General features: G+C 47.1%; 1 protein-coding gene across 2 annotated transcripts in view; it reads right to left on the bottom strand.

The window, feature by feature from the left end:
* Positions 1-13,095, bottom strand: part of SLC2A4RG (SLC2A4 regulator) — a 50,641-nt gene that overhangs the window by 11,908 nt on the left and 25,638 nt on the right. For both annotated transcript variants that reach the window (XM_081916966.1, XM_081916967.1), the window contains exons 3-4: positions 2,773-2,882; positions 482-720 (exon numbers count right to left, since the gene is read on the bottom strand). In XM_081916966.1, the coding sequence (XP_081773092.1) occupies positions 482-720; positions 2,773-2,882 (349 nt within the window). The remainder of the gene's footprint in view (positions 1-481; positions 721-2,772; positions 2,883-13,095) is intronic.

Raw genomic sequence — 13,095 nt, 5'->3', positions numbered from 1 at the left:
TGCTCAGCGCTCCCTTTAAAGAGCCGCGCTGGCTTTTCCAGGAGGAGGGAGAAGGAACTGACGGGATGCCCTTACAAAATTTGATTCAGAGTATTTCCCCCCCCTTGTTTTCCTCCTCTAAAAACTAGGTGCGTCTTATGGTCGGATGTGTCTTATGCAGTGGTACCTCGGGATGCGAATGGGATCCGTTCTGGAGCCCCGTTTGCATCCTGAACGGAACGCAAGACGCGACGGTGCGTCTGCACGTGCCGCGTTTCACCACTGCCGCGCATGCGTGTAACGTCATTTTGAGCGTCTGCGCATGCGCGAGCAGCGAAACCTGGAAGTAATGCACTCCATTGTTTCTGGGTTGCCACGGAGCGCAACTTGAACACGCAACTCGAGGTATGACCGTAGAGCGAAAAATATGGTAGTCCTTTGGGGTCCCTTCCAATTCTACGATTCTTTCCCAAGATGCCCACCCCTTGCCCCACTCTCTCACCTTCCGCTTCCGGGGGATGGGGTCACCAAACAGGAAGTGTGTCGCCTCGGTCTCCTCCAGCTCCGACTGCAGCGAGGGAAGGAAGCTGGTGGGAGCCTCCGTGGACAGCGGTGGAGACGGCGTCGAGGGGGTGGAGAGGTCACTGGGAGGGTCCCAGCTCCAGTCGCCGCTGTTGTTACTGCTGCTGCTGCAGCTGGAGGACATGGCCGGGACTTCCTTCCAAACATCACCGTTGGTTTCTGCCGCGGGGTAGAAAAAAAGACGTCAGAACTGCACACCACCCCAAGCATGCCTAAAACACCTTGGAGCACCAAAAACAAACCAGATGTCAGAACTATTTTCATTCCAAGGGCCACAGCCCCTTGTACGGGACCTTCCAAGGGCCGGGTGCCAGCAGGGCCAGAGTGACGAGCAAGCAGGGCAGTCAATGAAGCAGGTTTCGTTCCAACCATGCAAAAGTCAGAGCTACGCACACCTCTTTCCATGCTCTATCCCAGTACATTTCCAAGCACAATTCAAAGTGTTGGTGCTGATCTTTAAAGCCCTAAATGGCCTTGGTCTAGTGTACCTGAAGGAGCATCTCCACCCCCATCGTTCAGCCCAGACACTGAGGTCCAGCTCCGAGGGCCTTCTGGCGGTTCCTGCGAGAAGTGAATTTACAGGGAACCAGGCAGAGGGCCTTCTCGGTAGTGGCACCCACCCTGTGGAACGCCCTCCCAACAGATGTCCAGGAAATAAACAACTATCTGACTTTTAGAAGACATCTGAAGGCAGCCCTGTTTAGGGAGGTTTTAAATGTTTGATGTTTTATCGTGTTTTTAATATTCTGTTGGGAGCTACCCAGAGTGGTTGGGGAAACCCAGCCAGATGGGCGGGGTATAAATAAGAATTTATTATTGTTATTGTTATTATGCAAATAGAGACCCTGGTGAACAAGGCTAAGCTAGGGGTGCAAAGAGCTTGGCATGGAACAGGGCTTCCTGCCAGACACCCCAAATGTTCCCGTGGCAGCTTAAACAGTAAAAAATAATAATAAAAAAATTGCTACGCAAGCTGCAAGTATTGCAGAATGCTGCAGCCCAATTGCTGACAGAAGTGAGGCCTTGTCAGCATATAACACTTGGACTCAGAGATCTGTACTGCTAGCCGATTTGCTACCAGGCTAGGATCAAGGTATACAAAGCCTTGTTTGACAACTTGTATTGTATTGTATTGTATTGTTGCGATTCCTTTGGACCCCATCAGCAAGGCCAGGAGGGGAACTGCTCAGGCTTTGCGCTCCAGGGAGGTCGTTTTGATGCTGCTAAAGCAGCAATCTGACTTCACCCCCAGAGGTGCACTCCATTGTCTCTTAAGACAGATGGGTGTCAACAAGTGACAACTTGTTTGTCTACAAGATCGCCTTGCCCATACGCGCCCACTTGACCACTTATATCGAAGTTGGCACTGTTACAGGTGCATTTGTTACAACTCAGTCGTTTGGTATGGCAGCACCTAAACTTTAGGGTTCCCTAACTACTCTTTTTGGCACCTGCTATCTAGATGTTCGGAGGGATGCGGGTGGCGCTGTGGGTTAAACCACAGAGCCTAGGACTTGCAGATCAGAAGGTTGGCGGTTCGAATTCCCGTGAAGGGGTGAGCTCCCATTGCTCGGTTCCTGCTCCTGCCAACCTAGCAGTTCGAAAGCACATCAAAGTGCAAGTAGATAAATAGGTACAACTCCGGCGGGAAGGTAAACGGCGTTTCCATGCGCTGCTCTGGTTCGCCAGAAGCGGCTTAGTCGTGCTGGCCACATGACCCGGAAGCTGTACGCTGACTCCCTCAACCAATAAAGAGAGATGAGCGTCGCAACCCCAGAGTCGGTCACGACTGGACCTAATGGTCAGGGGTCCCTTTACCTTTACCGATCTAGATGTTCAGAAAGTTGATGCGAATTTTCATGTGTTTTTAGACTATTTAAGCTTTCTTCTGTTGTTACTTTTTCTTACTTACCATTTTATTGTTTTATCTTTTTTGCAAACTGATTTGAAGGTTTGTTTGTTTGTTTTACAATCAAGCAGTGAATGTATCTATATCTATAGTATTTTAAATATAAATCGTTTGGCAGACACGGCACAGTGGATCAAGAGAAAGTCGGCCACACATGTTCTGTAAACTGTAAAAAGTGACATGTTGCAGAAAGCCAAGCAGGGTAGAGACACCTTGTAAAATTATCCAGGACAATATTAGGAAGCAGGCATTGCCATTCTCAAAGCCCAACCTCCCGTCTTCTCCCAGTGTCTTTGCAATACCTGCGCTGAAACCGTTGGGTGGGTTGTTAAGCACAACCGGGCTGGTGGAGAGGCTCGTGAGGACTGCAGCCGCTATGACCTCGTCAATCCCCGCCTTTTCAGACAACTTTCTGCAGGACAGAGGGGAGGAAACACAACAACAACAAACACATTGTCAAGAAGAGCAACTTCCAGCATAAATTCCTGCACAGAACTTGCAACAGCTGCTCACTGCTGGGCAAAAGCTGCCTTAGAGCTATCTATGGTTTTCTGAACCGGGAAGGGTGGGGTATAAATACAAAATTATTATTATTATTATTATTATTATTATTATTATTATTATTATTATATTACAAATGCTCCTAGGAGTGGCCTTCATGCAAGTGAAAAACTGCTGTTCCTGGAATTAACACTTTTCTAGCCCTCAAGGATGATGTTTTCTGTATTATGGGATTTTTTAAATAAATAAATAAATAAATCACAAAACAATGTTTATACACAATACATATTTATCCTCCGGTTTATCAACCAACTGGTCCCTCCCTTTCAGCTTACAGAACAATTGCTTAAAAACAGAAATTCAACAAAACATTGATATGTTGAGATGTGCAAACAGCACAGGCAAAGGGATTAAGGCCGCAGGGACCAGCAAACCTTTTCAGCAGGGGGCCGGTCCACTGTCCCTCAGACCTTTTGGGGGGCCGGACTATAGTTGGGGAGGGGGAGAATGAACAAATTCCTATGCCCCACAAACAACCCAGACATGCATTTTAAATAAAATCACACATTTTGCTCATGTAAAAACACCAGGCAGGCCCCACAAATAACCCAGAGATGCATTTTAAATAAAAGGACACATTCTACTCATGTAAAAACACGCTGATTGCCGGACCGTCCGAGGTCCAGATTTAGAAGGCGATTGGGCCAGATCCGGCCCCCGGGCCTTAGTTTGCCTACCCGTGAATTACGTTCTCATGAGATTTTGCACTCTGCTGATTCCACCTCCCCCCCCCAAATCCCTTTGTTTTTATGTCCCGTCCCCACCACAACCTTGACCTTCCAGCTTTGACTTAGCCTCCTCTGAACAGGTCTCTCCCACAACACGCAATCCAAACAATCTAATTCCACATTTGCCTTTAGAAACAAGCACCACCTCCAGAGAAGGCACCTTAGCACTCTGGAAGCTGTTCAATCAAAGTTTCTAAGGCAGATTTTTTCTGTACCGCCATTTATCCCAAACGCATCATTGAGACTGGAGGCAAGTCTCCCTTCAATAGAAGTACTGACTTGGCAAAGAACTCTTAACTTCTGGCTTCACCTAAACTCAAATCCCCCCGGTTTACTATCCCTAGTACAGTGGTACCTCGCAAGACGAATGCCTCGCAAGACAAAAAACTCGCTAGACGAAAGGTTTTTCCGTTTTCGATTTGCCTCGCAAGACGAATTTCCCCTATGGGCTTGCTTCGCAAGACGAAAACGTCTCGCGACGTCTAAAAACAAAGACATGTTTTGTTTATAAAGTTAATTTATTTTCCCTTCAGTTTTTGAACTGCTCTTTACAGTATGTGTGACTTTAAAGAGCAGTTAATAAACTGTTGTTGTACCAAATTTGGCTTTGTTTAGACTTTTTTTGACCATAGGAACGCATTAATTGATTTTCAATGCATTCCTATGGGATTTCGTGCTTCGCAAGACGAAAAATTCGCTAGACGACAAAAATTGCGGAACGAATTAATTTCGTCTTGCGGGGCACCACTGTACGTCAAGACTCCCATAAAAGTGCCTGGCTTAAAACCATTTATCCAAAGCTTCCCTCTTGTGGCCTATCCCCACGACACCTACTCACTATGGGCCCCACTAAAGCAAACAGACTAATTGGTCAACGTCTAAAAGATATCGAGCACCAGAACAACCTGGCCGCTATAAGGAAATTCTGCCTTTGGTATGTTCAGTTTCCACCTCTCCATTTTGATTCTCTGGCCCCATATCTGCACAAACTTATCCCAAAATAGGTAAAGGTAAAGGAACCCCTGACCATTAGGACCAGTTGTGGTCGACTCGGGTTGCGGCGCTCATCTCGCTTTACTGGCCGAGGGAGCAGGTGTACAGCTTCCGGGTCATGTGGCCAGCATAGAATAGAATAGAATAGAATCATAGAGTTGGAAGAGACCACAAGGGCCATTGAGTCCAACCCCCTGCCAAGCAGGAAACACCATCAGAGCACTCCTGACATATGGTTGTCAAGCCTCTGCTTAAAGACCTCCAAAGAAGGAGACTCCACCACACTCCTTGGCATGACTAAGTCACTTCTGGCAAACCAGAGCAGTGCACGGAAATGCCGTTTACCTTCCCGCCAGAGTGGTACCTATTTATCTACTTGCACTTTGATGTACTTTCGAACTGCTAGGTTGGCAGGAGCAGGGACTGAGCAACGGGAGCTCACCCCATTGCGGGGATTCGAACCGCCAACCTGATCGGCAAGTCCTAGGCTCTGTGGTTTAACCCACAGCCCCACCCGCGTCCCATCCCAAAATACAGACGTGCTTTTACACATGCAAGACTAGATGTTTTGCCATCTGCGGTACTTGAGGGTCGATTCCAAAAGATTCCGCCTCAGAAACGTCTTTGCCCCTGTGGAGATGGCAGCACCGAAACCACAGCACATGTCCTCCTGTCCTGTACTCTCTACAAAGACCTGAGGAACGAGATCCTCACCCCACTCGTACTAACCATCCCAGGGCGCTCAGCCACTGCCACAATGTCCTTTCTTCTATCAGATCAAAATGAGCAGAGAACAGCAAAGGTTGCTAGGCGCATAGCAGGGGCAATCAGAATAAGGGCCACTAACTGACGGCTGATTCAGGACTTTAAATTGCGCTTTTATATCAAATTTCTTTTTCTGCGTATACTGCAATGTTTTACTGTTGCTATGGCCATTGGCTGATGCGAATGAAGTTTTATTTATCTTATCTCCAGAGAAGGAGAGGCACACATGAGGCTTAAAATGGAACACCCACATTTGTGCATGCTAGCACCCACCCCCTACGGTGATGTCACCAAATTTCCGAGAGTGGGGCGTGTGTGTTCCCTGGGAGAAGCTGGACTTCCTTCGTGAACAGTACAGGGAGCTCCGAACATAACATAAACAGGCGCCGCGGCCAAATTTGCCCCCCACTCCCCCTTCCACCCTCCAGCGTTCTCGCTTAACTGCAGGTCACGCCAATTGGCTGGCGAAGCGCCCACTCCGCCAACCGTGCCCACAAAAACAGCAACAGAGCCAAGCAGCTCTTCCTAAAGCAACTCCAAAATAACTTTTGCAGAGACTGGGAGGAATTGGCAGGCTGGAAGCCACATAAACACAGCCCCGGGGCGGGGAGGAGAAGCGGAAGGAGAGGATGCCTCCTGCAACAGGAGGGGGGTTTTTTCGGGGGGGGGGGACAGGTTCTGCACAAGCCCCAGCTGAAGAACAAAACGAAGCTGAACCCGGGATGTCTTTATAAATTACATGGAAAAAGAAGGCTGCCAGGGCATCGCTTGGCTTAGCGTAGACTAAATCCCACCGGCAATCAGAGTGTTTCTCCAAGACTTACCGCTAAATGCAGTTATCTGGAGAAAAAATGATTTACTAAGTACGTTCGTGGATAGCAGGAAGTCATGATTCGAATGAAGGAGTCAAGCCAAAGCTGTGTAAAGGCAGCTTGTACTCCCTATGTAGAAGTTAATTTGAAAATATTTGTTTTTTGAAGTTAGCTCTATTTTTTGTTTTTATTCTTTTTCTGTTTTTTCCCCTTTTTCTTTCTCTTTTCTTTTTCTTTTCATTTTATTTATGTGTAATGGATGTATCTATGTGTCTACAATAAAGTTTTTTTAAAAAAAACGAAGCCGAACCCATCACTAGCCAGGCAAGGACATGGGTAGGCAAACTAAGGGCTGGGGTCCGGATCCGGCCCAATCACCTTCTAAATCTGACCCACATATTTTTACATGAGTAGAATGTGTCCTTTTATTTAAAATGCATCTCTGGGTTATTTGTGGGGCATAGGAATTTGTTCATTTTTTCTTCAAAATATAGTCTGGCCCCCCACAAGGTCTGAGGGACAGTGGACCGGGCCCCCTGCTGAAAAAGCTTGCTGACCCCTGGGCAAGTAGGTGCACCTGCGCACAGGGCTGGCCTGCTTTTTAAGATCATTTCTGTAACACATTTCGCGAACAAGAAACCTCACATCAAAAATACAACTGCCACCAATTCAGTATTGGAAACTCAGATATATAAGTTAGGCCCTAAATGGCTCTGAAACGAGGGTTACAGCCGCTAAAACGGAATGTCTAGTTGCCATCTGGGGGCCAGGCAGCAAGAAACTTGCATCGCAGGTAGAATTCAACAAGGTGTGTGCAAAAAAAGGGGGGGCAAGATCCAGGGATCCCCAGACATGCACCTCCAGAGGGTGGAGGTGTCAAATGCCATCCTGGCGCCCGGGCATCTTCACTCGGTTGGAAGCGGCCGATAGCCAGGGGCAAAATGCGCCTGGCGAATTTCTAGCGCTGCCGCCAGTACCTCCTCCAAGACAAACAAGTGCAGAAAGCCATGAGCAGCACATGGTGCATTGGGAACATGAGAGGCATTTTGTTGGTCAGTACTAGAGTGTTAAGTTTGGCCATTGTACAGCGGTACCTCGGGTTAGGGACGCAGGAGGCGCTGTGGGTTGAACCACAGAGCCTAGGACTTGCTGATCAGAAGGTCAGCGGTTCAAATCCCTGTGACGGGGTGAGCGCCCCTTGCTCACTCCCAGCTCCTGCCATCCTAGCAGTTCGAAAGCACATCAAAGTGTAAGTAGATAAATAGGTACTGCTCCAGCGGGAAGGTAAACAGCGTTTCCGTGCGCTGCTCTGGTTCTCCAGAAGCGGCTTAGTCATGCTGGCCACATGACCTGGAAGCTGTATGCCGGCTCCCTCGGCCAATAAAGCGAGATGAGTGACACAACCCCAGAGTCGGTCACAACTGGACCTAATGGTCAGGGGTCCCTTTACCTTTACCTCGGGTTAAGAACTTAATTCGTTCTGGAGGTCCGTTCTTAACCTGAAATCTGGGAAAAGTAGATTGAGGGTTTTGCCCCTCTCATAATGAGAGAATCCAATGAAATTGAACTACAAGGTAAGTGGTTTGCCAAATGGCACGGCCGGCTCTCGAGCATGGGTCCCCGCTGCGGCCAGAAAGTATAGCGACAGATGCTGAAGTTACAAAGCCAGTTGCGGCGTTTCCTGTCTTGTGACATTTGCCGGAGAAACAGAAGCTTTTCTCTCTCTTACTGGTTTGACTTTACGGCTGGCTTGGCAGGTCATACAAGCAGCAGAACTGAATTATAGAGCTCCTTTTGCTTCTCTCCCCCCTCCCCCAACTCCCACCAGCTTAGAATGCGCATCTCACATTATATGGGGTGTTTTTATGCTTGAATGTTGGAAATGGCCGACATGACATCACGGTTGTTAGGCTTCTGCCTTTGCTGGTTTGGCTGCTAAATAACCACGGAGGATACCTTGCCTGCAAAAAAAATCAGTGTGGGGAGAGCTTGCTTGTTGGGCTGCTGAGCAGCCAAGTCACTCCAGGTGCTTCTGCAACAAGACAGCCAGACCTTCCACCAAACCACAAAGCTAGGAGGAAATGTGGAGGGGTGGGGGTGTTACTGTGCAACTTCGGTGGGGGTGGGGAGGCGGGGAAGGAAGCCTAGTCCGTTGCCACACTCCCCAGCACACTTGCTCTGGAGAGAGAAAATCTAGAAGCCGTCAAAATATATTATGCAAAGTGGGAGAAGCTATGCAAAACTAATTTCTGCCACTTGTAGAATTTGGCTGTGCTCAGCACAAAATCTGGATTGCCTGGGTGCAAATTTTAATTTTAATTTTTTAAAAAAAGTAGGCAACACCCTGCTCACACATTCCACGCTGCAGAAGCTGTCAAAAGCGTCTTGGGCTTGTGGAAAGGCCTGCTCCAGGAAGCTTTGCTCAGATAAGGGGTCAAAGGACTCCCCGGTGCACAAATGTAAACAACGGCACGAAGGCTCCTCCCTCCCAAAACTCACAGCCTATCGCCTCTCTCCTTCTGAGCCGCACCAGCCAATGGGAAGCCGGTGCCTGAGCGATTTTGACAGCCTAGTGCAAAATCTGGGCTCCCCTCCATCCCAGCGCTGGAGAACCTCTGCTCTCAACTCCCACATGACTTCCTGTAGCAGCAGCTCATGATCCCAGAAAGGACAAACAAATAATGCATTTCTCTTCCCTCCAAGCTGCGGGAAGCGGCTGCCAAACATCCAAGTTGGAGAAAGCAAAGGCCAGAGATGGAATGTCCTGTTTCCAGGCCTTTAGCAACCAAGTTGCAAAGTAAACCGTGCAGGTTTTTCACTTTAAAAGAGAAGCCCGTTTGCAACGGTTTCGTTTTGGGTCTTGCACCATTTGCCACGGCTCTTAAGACCTTATTGGAGGCTGCAGAATAAGTTATGGCCCTGCTATCCAAGCACGCTGGAAGACCCCAGCTGGTTAGATAATGCCAAGTCCACAGGATTTGGCCCATACAGGACGGCTGCATATTCCTGCATTGCTGGGGGTGGACTAGAGGATCCCTCAGGGTCCCTTGCAATCCTGTGATTCTATGCAGCTCTGCCGGATGAGGCCCATCTGGTCTAGCATCCTGTTCTCACAGGGGCAGCCAGATGCCTTTATGGCAGGTACATCCCAAATCCCTAATCCGGCGTGCCGGTCATTTTTATCCGGCCCCAGTGGCAGTTAATTTCCTGGGATAAAATTCTAAAAGAAGGTCAAGCATTTTAACCCTAAAAAAAGAGCTCAACAACTTTGGGGGGAAATCTCTAAAGGGAGGCAATTTAATCCTTATACTCTGGCACCTTCAGGGAGAAAAAGAGCGGGAAACTCCTCAGCTGGAGGGCAACTGCCATGTCTCTGCCCAAACGATTGCTCACATCCTTGTCTGTTCTGAGGAGAAAAGTGTCTCACTTTTCTCTGCAGAAATAAACATGGCACTCCAGAGGAGATCCCACAGAACTGCCACTTCAAGGAGATTCCTCACGCCTTTCTGAGGGGGGCGATAAGCGACACAGATCACTTAAAGCAGTCCAAAGTCCATTCTGGGGGCCCGTTGATTTATATTGGGGTCAAATCCTTAAAAAAGCTCAACAAGTTCAATCCTTTAAAAAGGTCAACTTTGGTCGGCCCTCACGCATGTTCACTTCATCAAATCTGGCCCTCTTTGAAAAAAGTTCGGACATCCCTGCTCTATGGGAACCCAGAAGCAGGATCCAAGCTTTATTTATTTATTTATTTATTTATTTATTTATTTATACCCCGCCCATCTGGCTGAGTTTCCCCAGCCACTCTGGGCGGCTCCCAATCGAGTGTTAAAACAATACAGCATTAAATATTAAAAACTTCCCTAAACAGGGCTGCCTTCAGATGTCTTTTACAGATAAGATAGCTGCTGCATTCTGGATTAATTGCAGTTTCCAGGTCACCTTCAAAGGTAGCCCCACACAGAGCGCATTGCAGTAGTCCATGTGTTGCAGCCTCCAACTGTGGCATGCAGCCATTGCTCTCCTCTCCTCCAGAAATTTGCCCTATCATCTTTCATAGCAATCTCAAGTTGGCAGCCACCACTGCCCTCCTTGCCAGAGGGGACTAACGATGGAGGGTTTTCCTTCTAATATTGTCTATAGCAGGTTAAAATGCAGTCTATATTCTCATCCCCCCTCCTCCTGCCTAGGGGGGGGGAGGTCGCTTTCAATGTCGGGTTGAGTTTAATCAAAAGCACTTTACATTTAAATGCAGCTTGGTTTTTCGTTGCTTGCTAGGTCATGCAGTTTCGGGAGGCAGACTTCCTTGATTTAATGCCTTGCCCGTTTTCAGCCAAATCAAGAATTTAATCCCGTCAATGTCTTAGAAGTTGTTCTTACTCACGGGTGTTGCTGTCGAATTGTAGTTTCAGGAAGGAATCGGCGCTCTCCGTCAATGGCGACGCGGCTTCACCCCGCGGGCTGGGTTGCGACTCTCAGCACCGTGCTCACACCCGATGCCGCTCCGGAGCCTTTAAAAAGGCTCTTTTGCAGTACCGGGGGGCGCAAAGGTGCCCACCGAGTCTCCTTGTTCACAGGCTTCCGCGCCTGTGATTTTAGGGGTCCCCCGCTCGCCGTAGCGGGTAAGACCCGAACTCGCGGAGCAGTCTCTCCTCGGAGCTCGAGGCTGAGACCGCCATTAGACGCTGGCGCCGACCGGAAGTCTCCATAGCAATCTCAAGTTGGCAGCCACCGCTGCCCTCCTGTGGCAGAGAGTTCCACAGTTCCACAACATGCTCCATGAAGAAATTCTTTTATCTGCCCTGAACGTTCCAACTTTCAGCTTCCCTGGCTGCCCACAAATCCTAGTGTTATGTGAGAGGGAGAAAAAAAGCCTACAGCTTAAACTGCAAATGGCAGAAGCTAGAAGCCTGATCACCTGCTGTGACACAGGGGCGATTTCTACTGCTTTGCAACTCCACAACAAGTGTTCTCATCGGTAAAGAGCTGTCCAAAAATGATTCAGGACCCGCAGACCAATCCTATGGCAAAGTTCAACGGAGCTTACTTCCATGTAAGCATGCACAGGAATGTAATCACAATCTAACCAAATTAATTGGAATTTCCACCCATCTATGTGATCATGCCCAGGAGATCTTGATAAGCCAAGATAACCTCTTATATGGGATGATGGACTATTCAGAGCTAGCCATCCTGACTGGAAGAGTCCGCGACCAGAAGGAGGAGGAGTACCAGAAGGAATGGATGAAATTCAAAGACTATTTAGTTAAATATGCTAAGACAACTTACTTGGGAAAACTTGCAAATACCAGATAGGCTTAGGATTTAAACAGGTGATGTTAAGAGAATAAAATGTTTAAAGTCAGAATGATGTTAAGTGATTAAGTCAATTTTATGAGAAATTTAGTTTGTTACGATGATGTACACTGAAATTCAGCCAGGGCGATTAGAGGAAGTCACCCAACAATGTTATGAAGACTGGATTAAGTACAGATAAGATTTATGTATGTTTGTTTGTTTTAAAATTTTGGAAAATCAATTTAAAAATTTGAGGGGGGGAAAGATAGCCTCTCATATGGGACACGGAGTAAGCTTTGGGATAGTCATAGAATTGGAGAGTTGGTTTGAAAACAGCAGCAATTACCAACGGTAGAAGAATGGCGGCAGAAGGTAATGGAATATGCAGAAATAGCCAAACTAACAGTGACAATTCGACAGCAGGGCAAGGAAACATTTCAAAAAGAATGGGGGAAATTTATGTTGTATATAGGAAAGATAAGATGAAACTGTAAAACCAGTAGAATTGGAAGCAAACCTCATAACAGGAAAGATTAAGAAAAGTGATGGATAATGAAAATAATAAGAAAACTAATAATAACAGCAGTTGTAAATGAATACATGTACAGACAGACAACAAGAACTGCATAAACATGAGGACTTATTTGTTTATGGATACACTATGGACAAATATGGAAAATGAATAACAATATATAAAATGGAATAATGCGATAAAATTAGATATGATATAAAAAAACAGAAGAAGGAAGGAGGGAAGTCAGCTCTGAAGAGCAAGTATAAATGTCAAATGTAATACAATATGTGTATGTGGAGTATCTAATTGAAAAACTAATGAAGATTATTTGAAGAAAAAAAGAATTGAAGAGTTGGAAGGGGTCCTAACGGTCATCTAGTCCAACCCCCTGCGATGCAGGAATATGCAGCTGTCCCGTACGGGGACCAAACCTGCAAACTAGAGAATCTTTTGAACCAAGGTGAGGCCACATTCGCACCGTACATTTAAAGCAACAGCATACCACTTTCAAGAGTCAGGGCTTGCTCCAAACAATTCTGGGAGCTGTAGCTTGCTGTGGGTGCTGAGAGTTGTTGACCCCTCTTCCCCTCCCAGAACTACAGTTCCCAGAGTTCCCTGGGAAGAGGGATGAACAGTTAAGCCACTCTGAGAATTGGAGCTCCTGAGCAGGTCTTGGACTGTAATAAAAAATTATTATTAATATTATTTTGTAGCTCAGGGAACGGGGTCCCCTAACAACTTTCAGCGCCCTTGAAACTATAACTCCCAGGATCATAACGCACATCTACTTAAGAAGCTCAGGGTATGTATCCATCGAATTAATGCCCACCCCTTATTTAACCTGAAAGGAATATATATATATATATATGGCACCATCCAATTACACGCCACTTTCACACAGGTCTCTGCCCCAAGGAACATACAAGTCTTCCATTCGACACAGGGGAAGACACA

The sequence above is a fragment of the Podarcis melisellensis genome, assembly GCF_964234715.1.
Source record: "Podarcis melisellensis genome assembly, chromosome: 6".
Taxonomy (NCBI): Eukaryota; Metazoa; Chordata; class Lepidosauria; order Squamata; family Lacertidae; genus Podarcis; species Podarcis melisellensis.
This window is presented reverse-complemented; position numbering and strand designations above follow the sequence as displayed.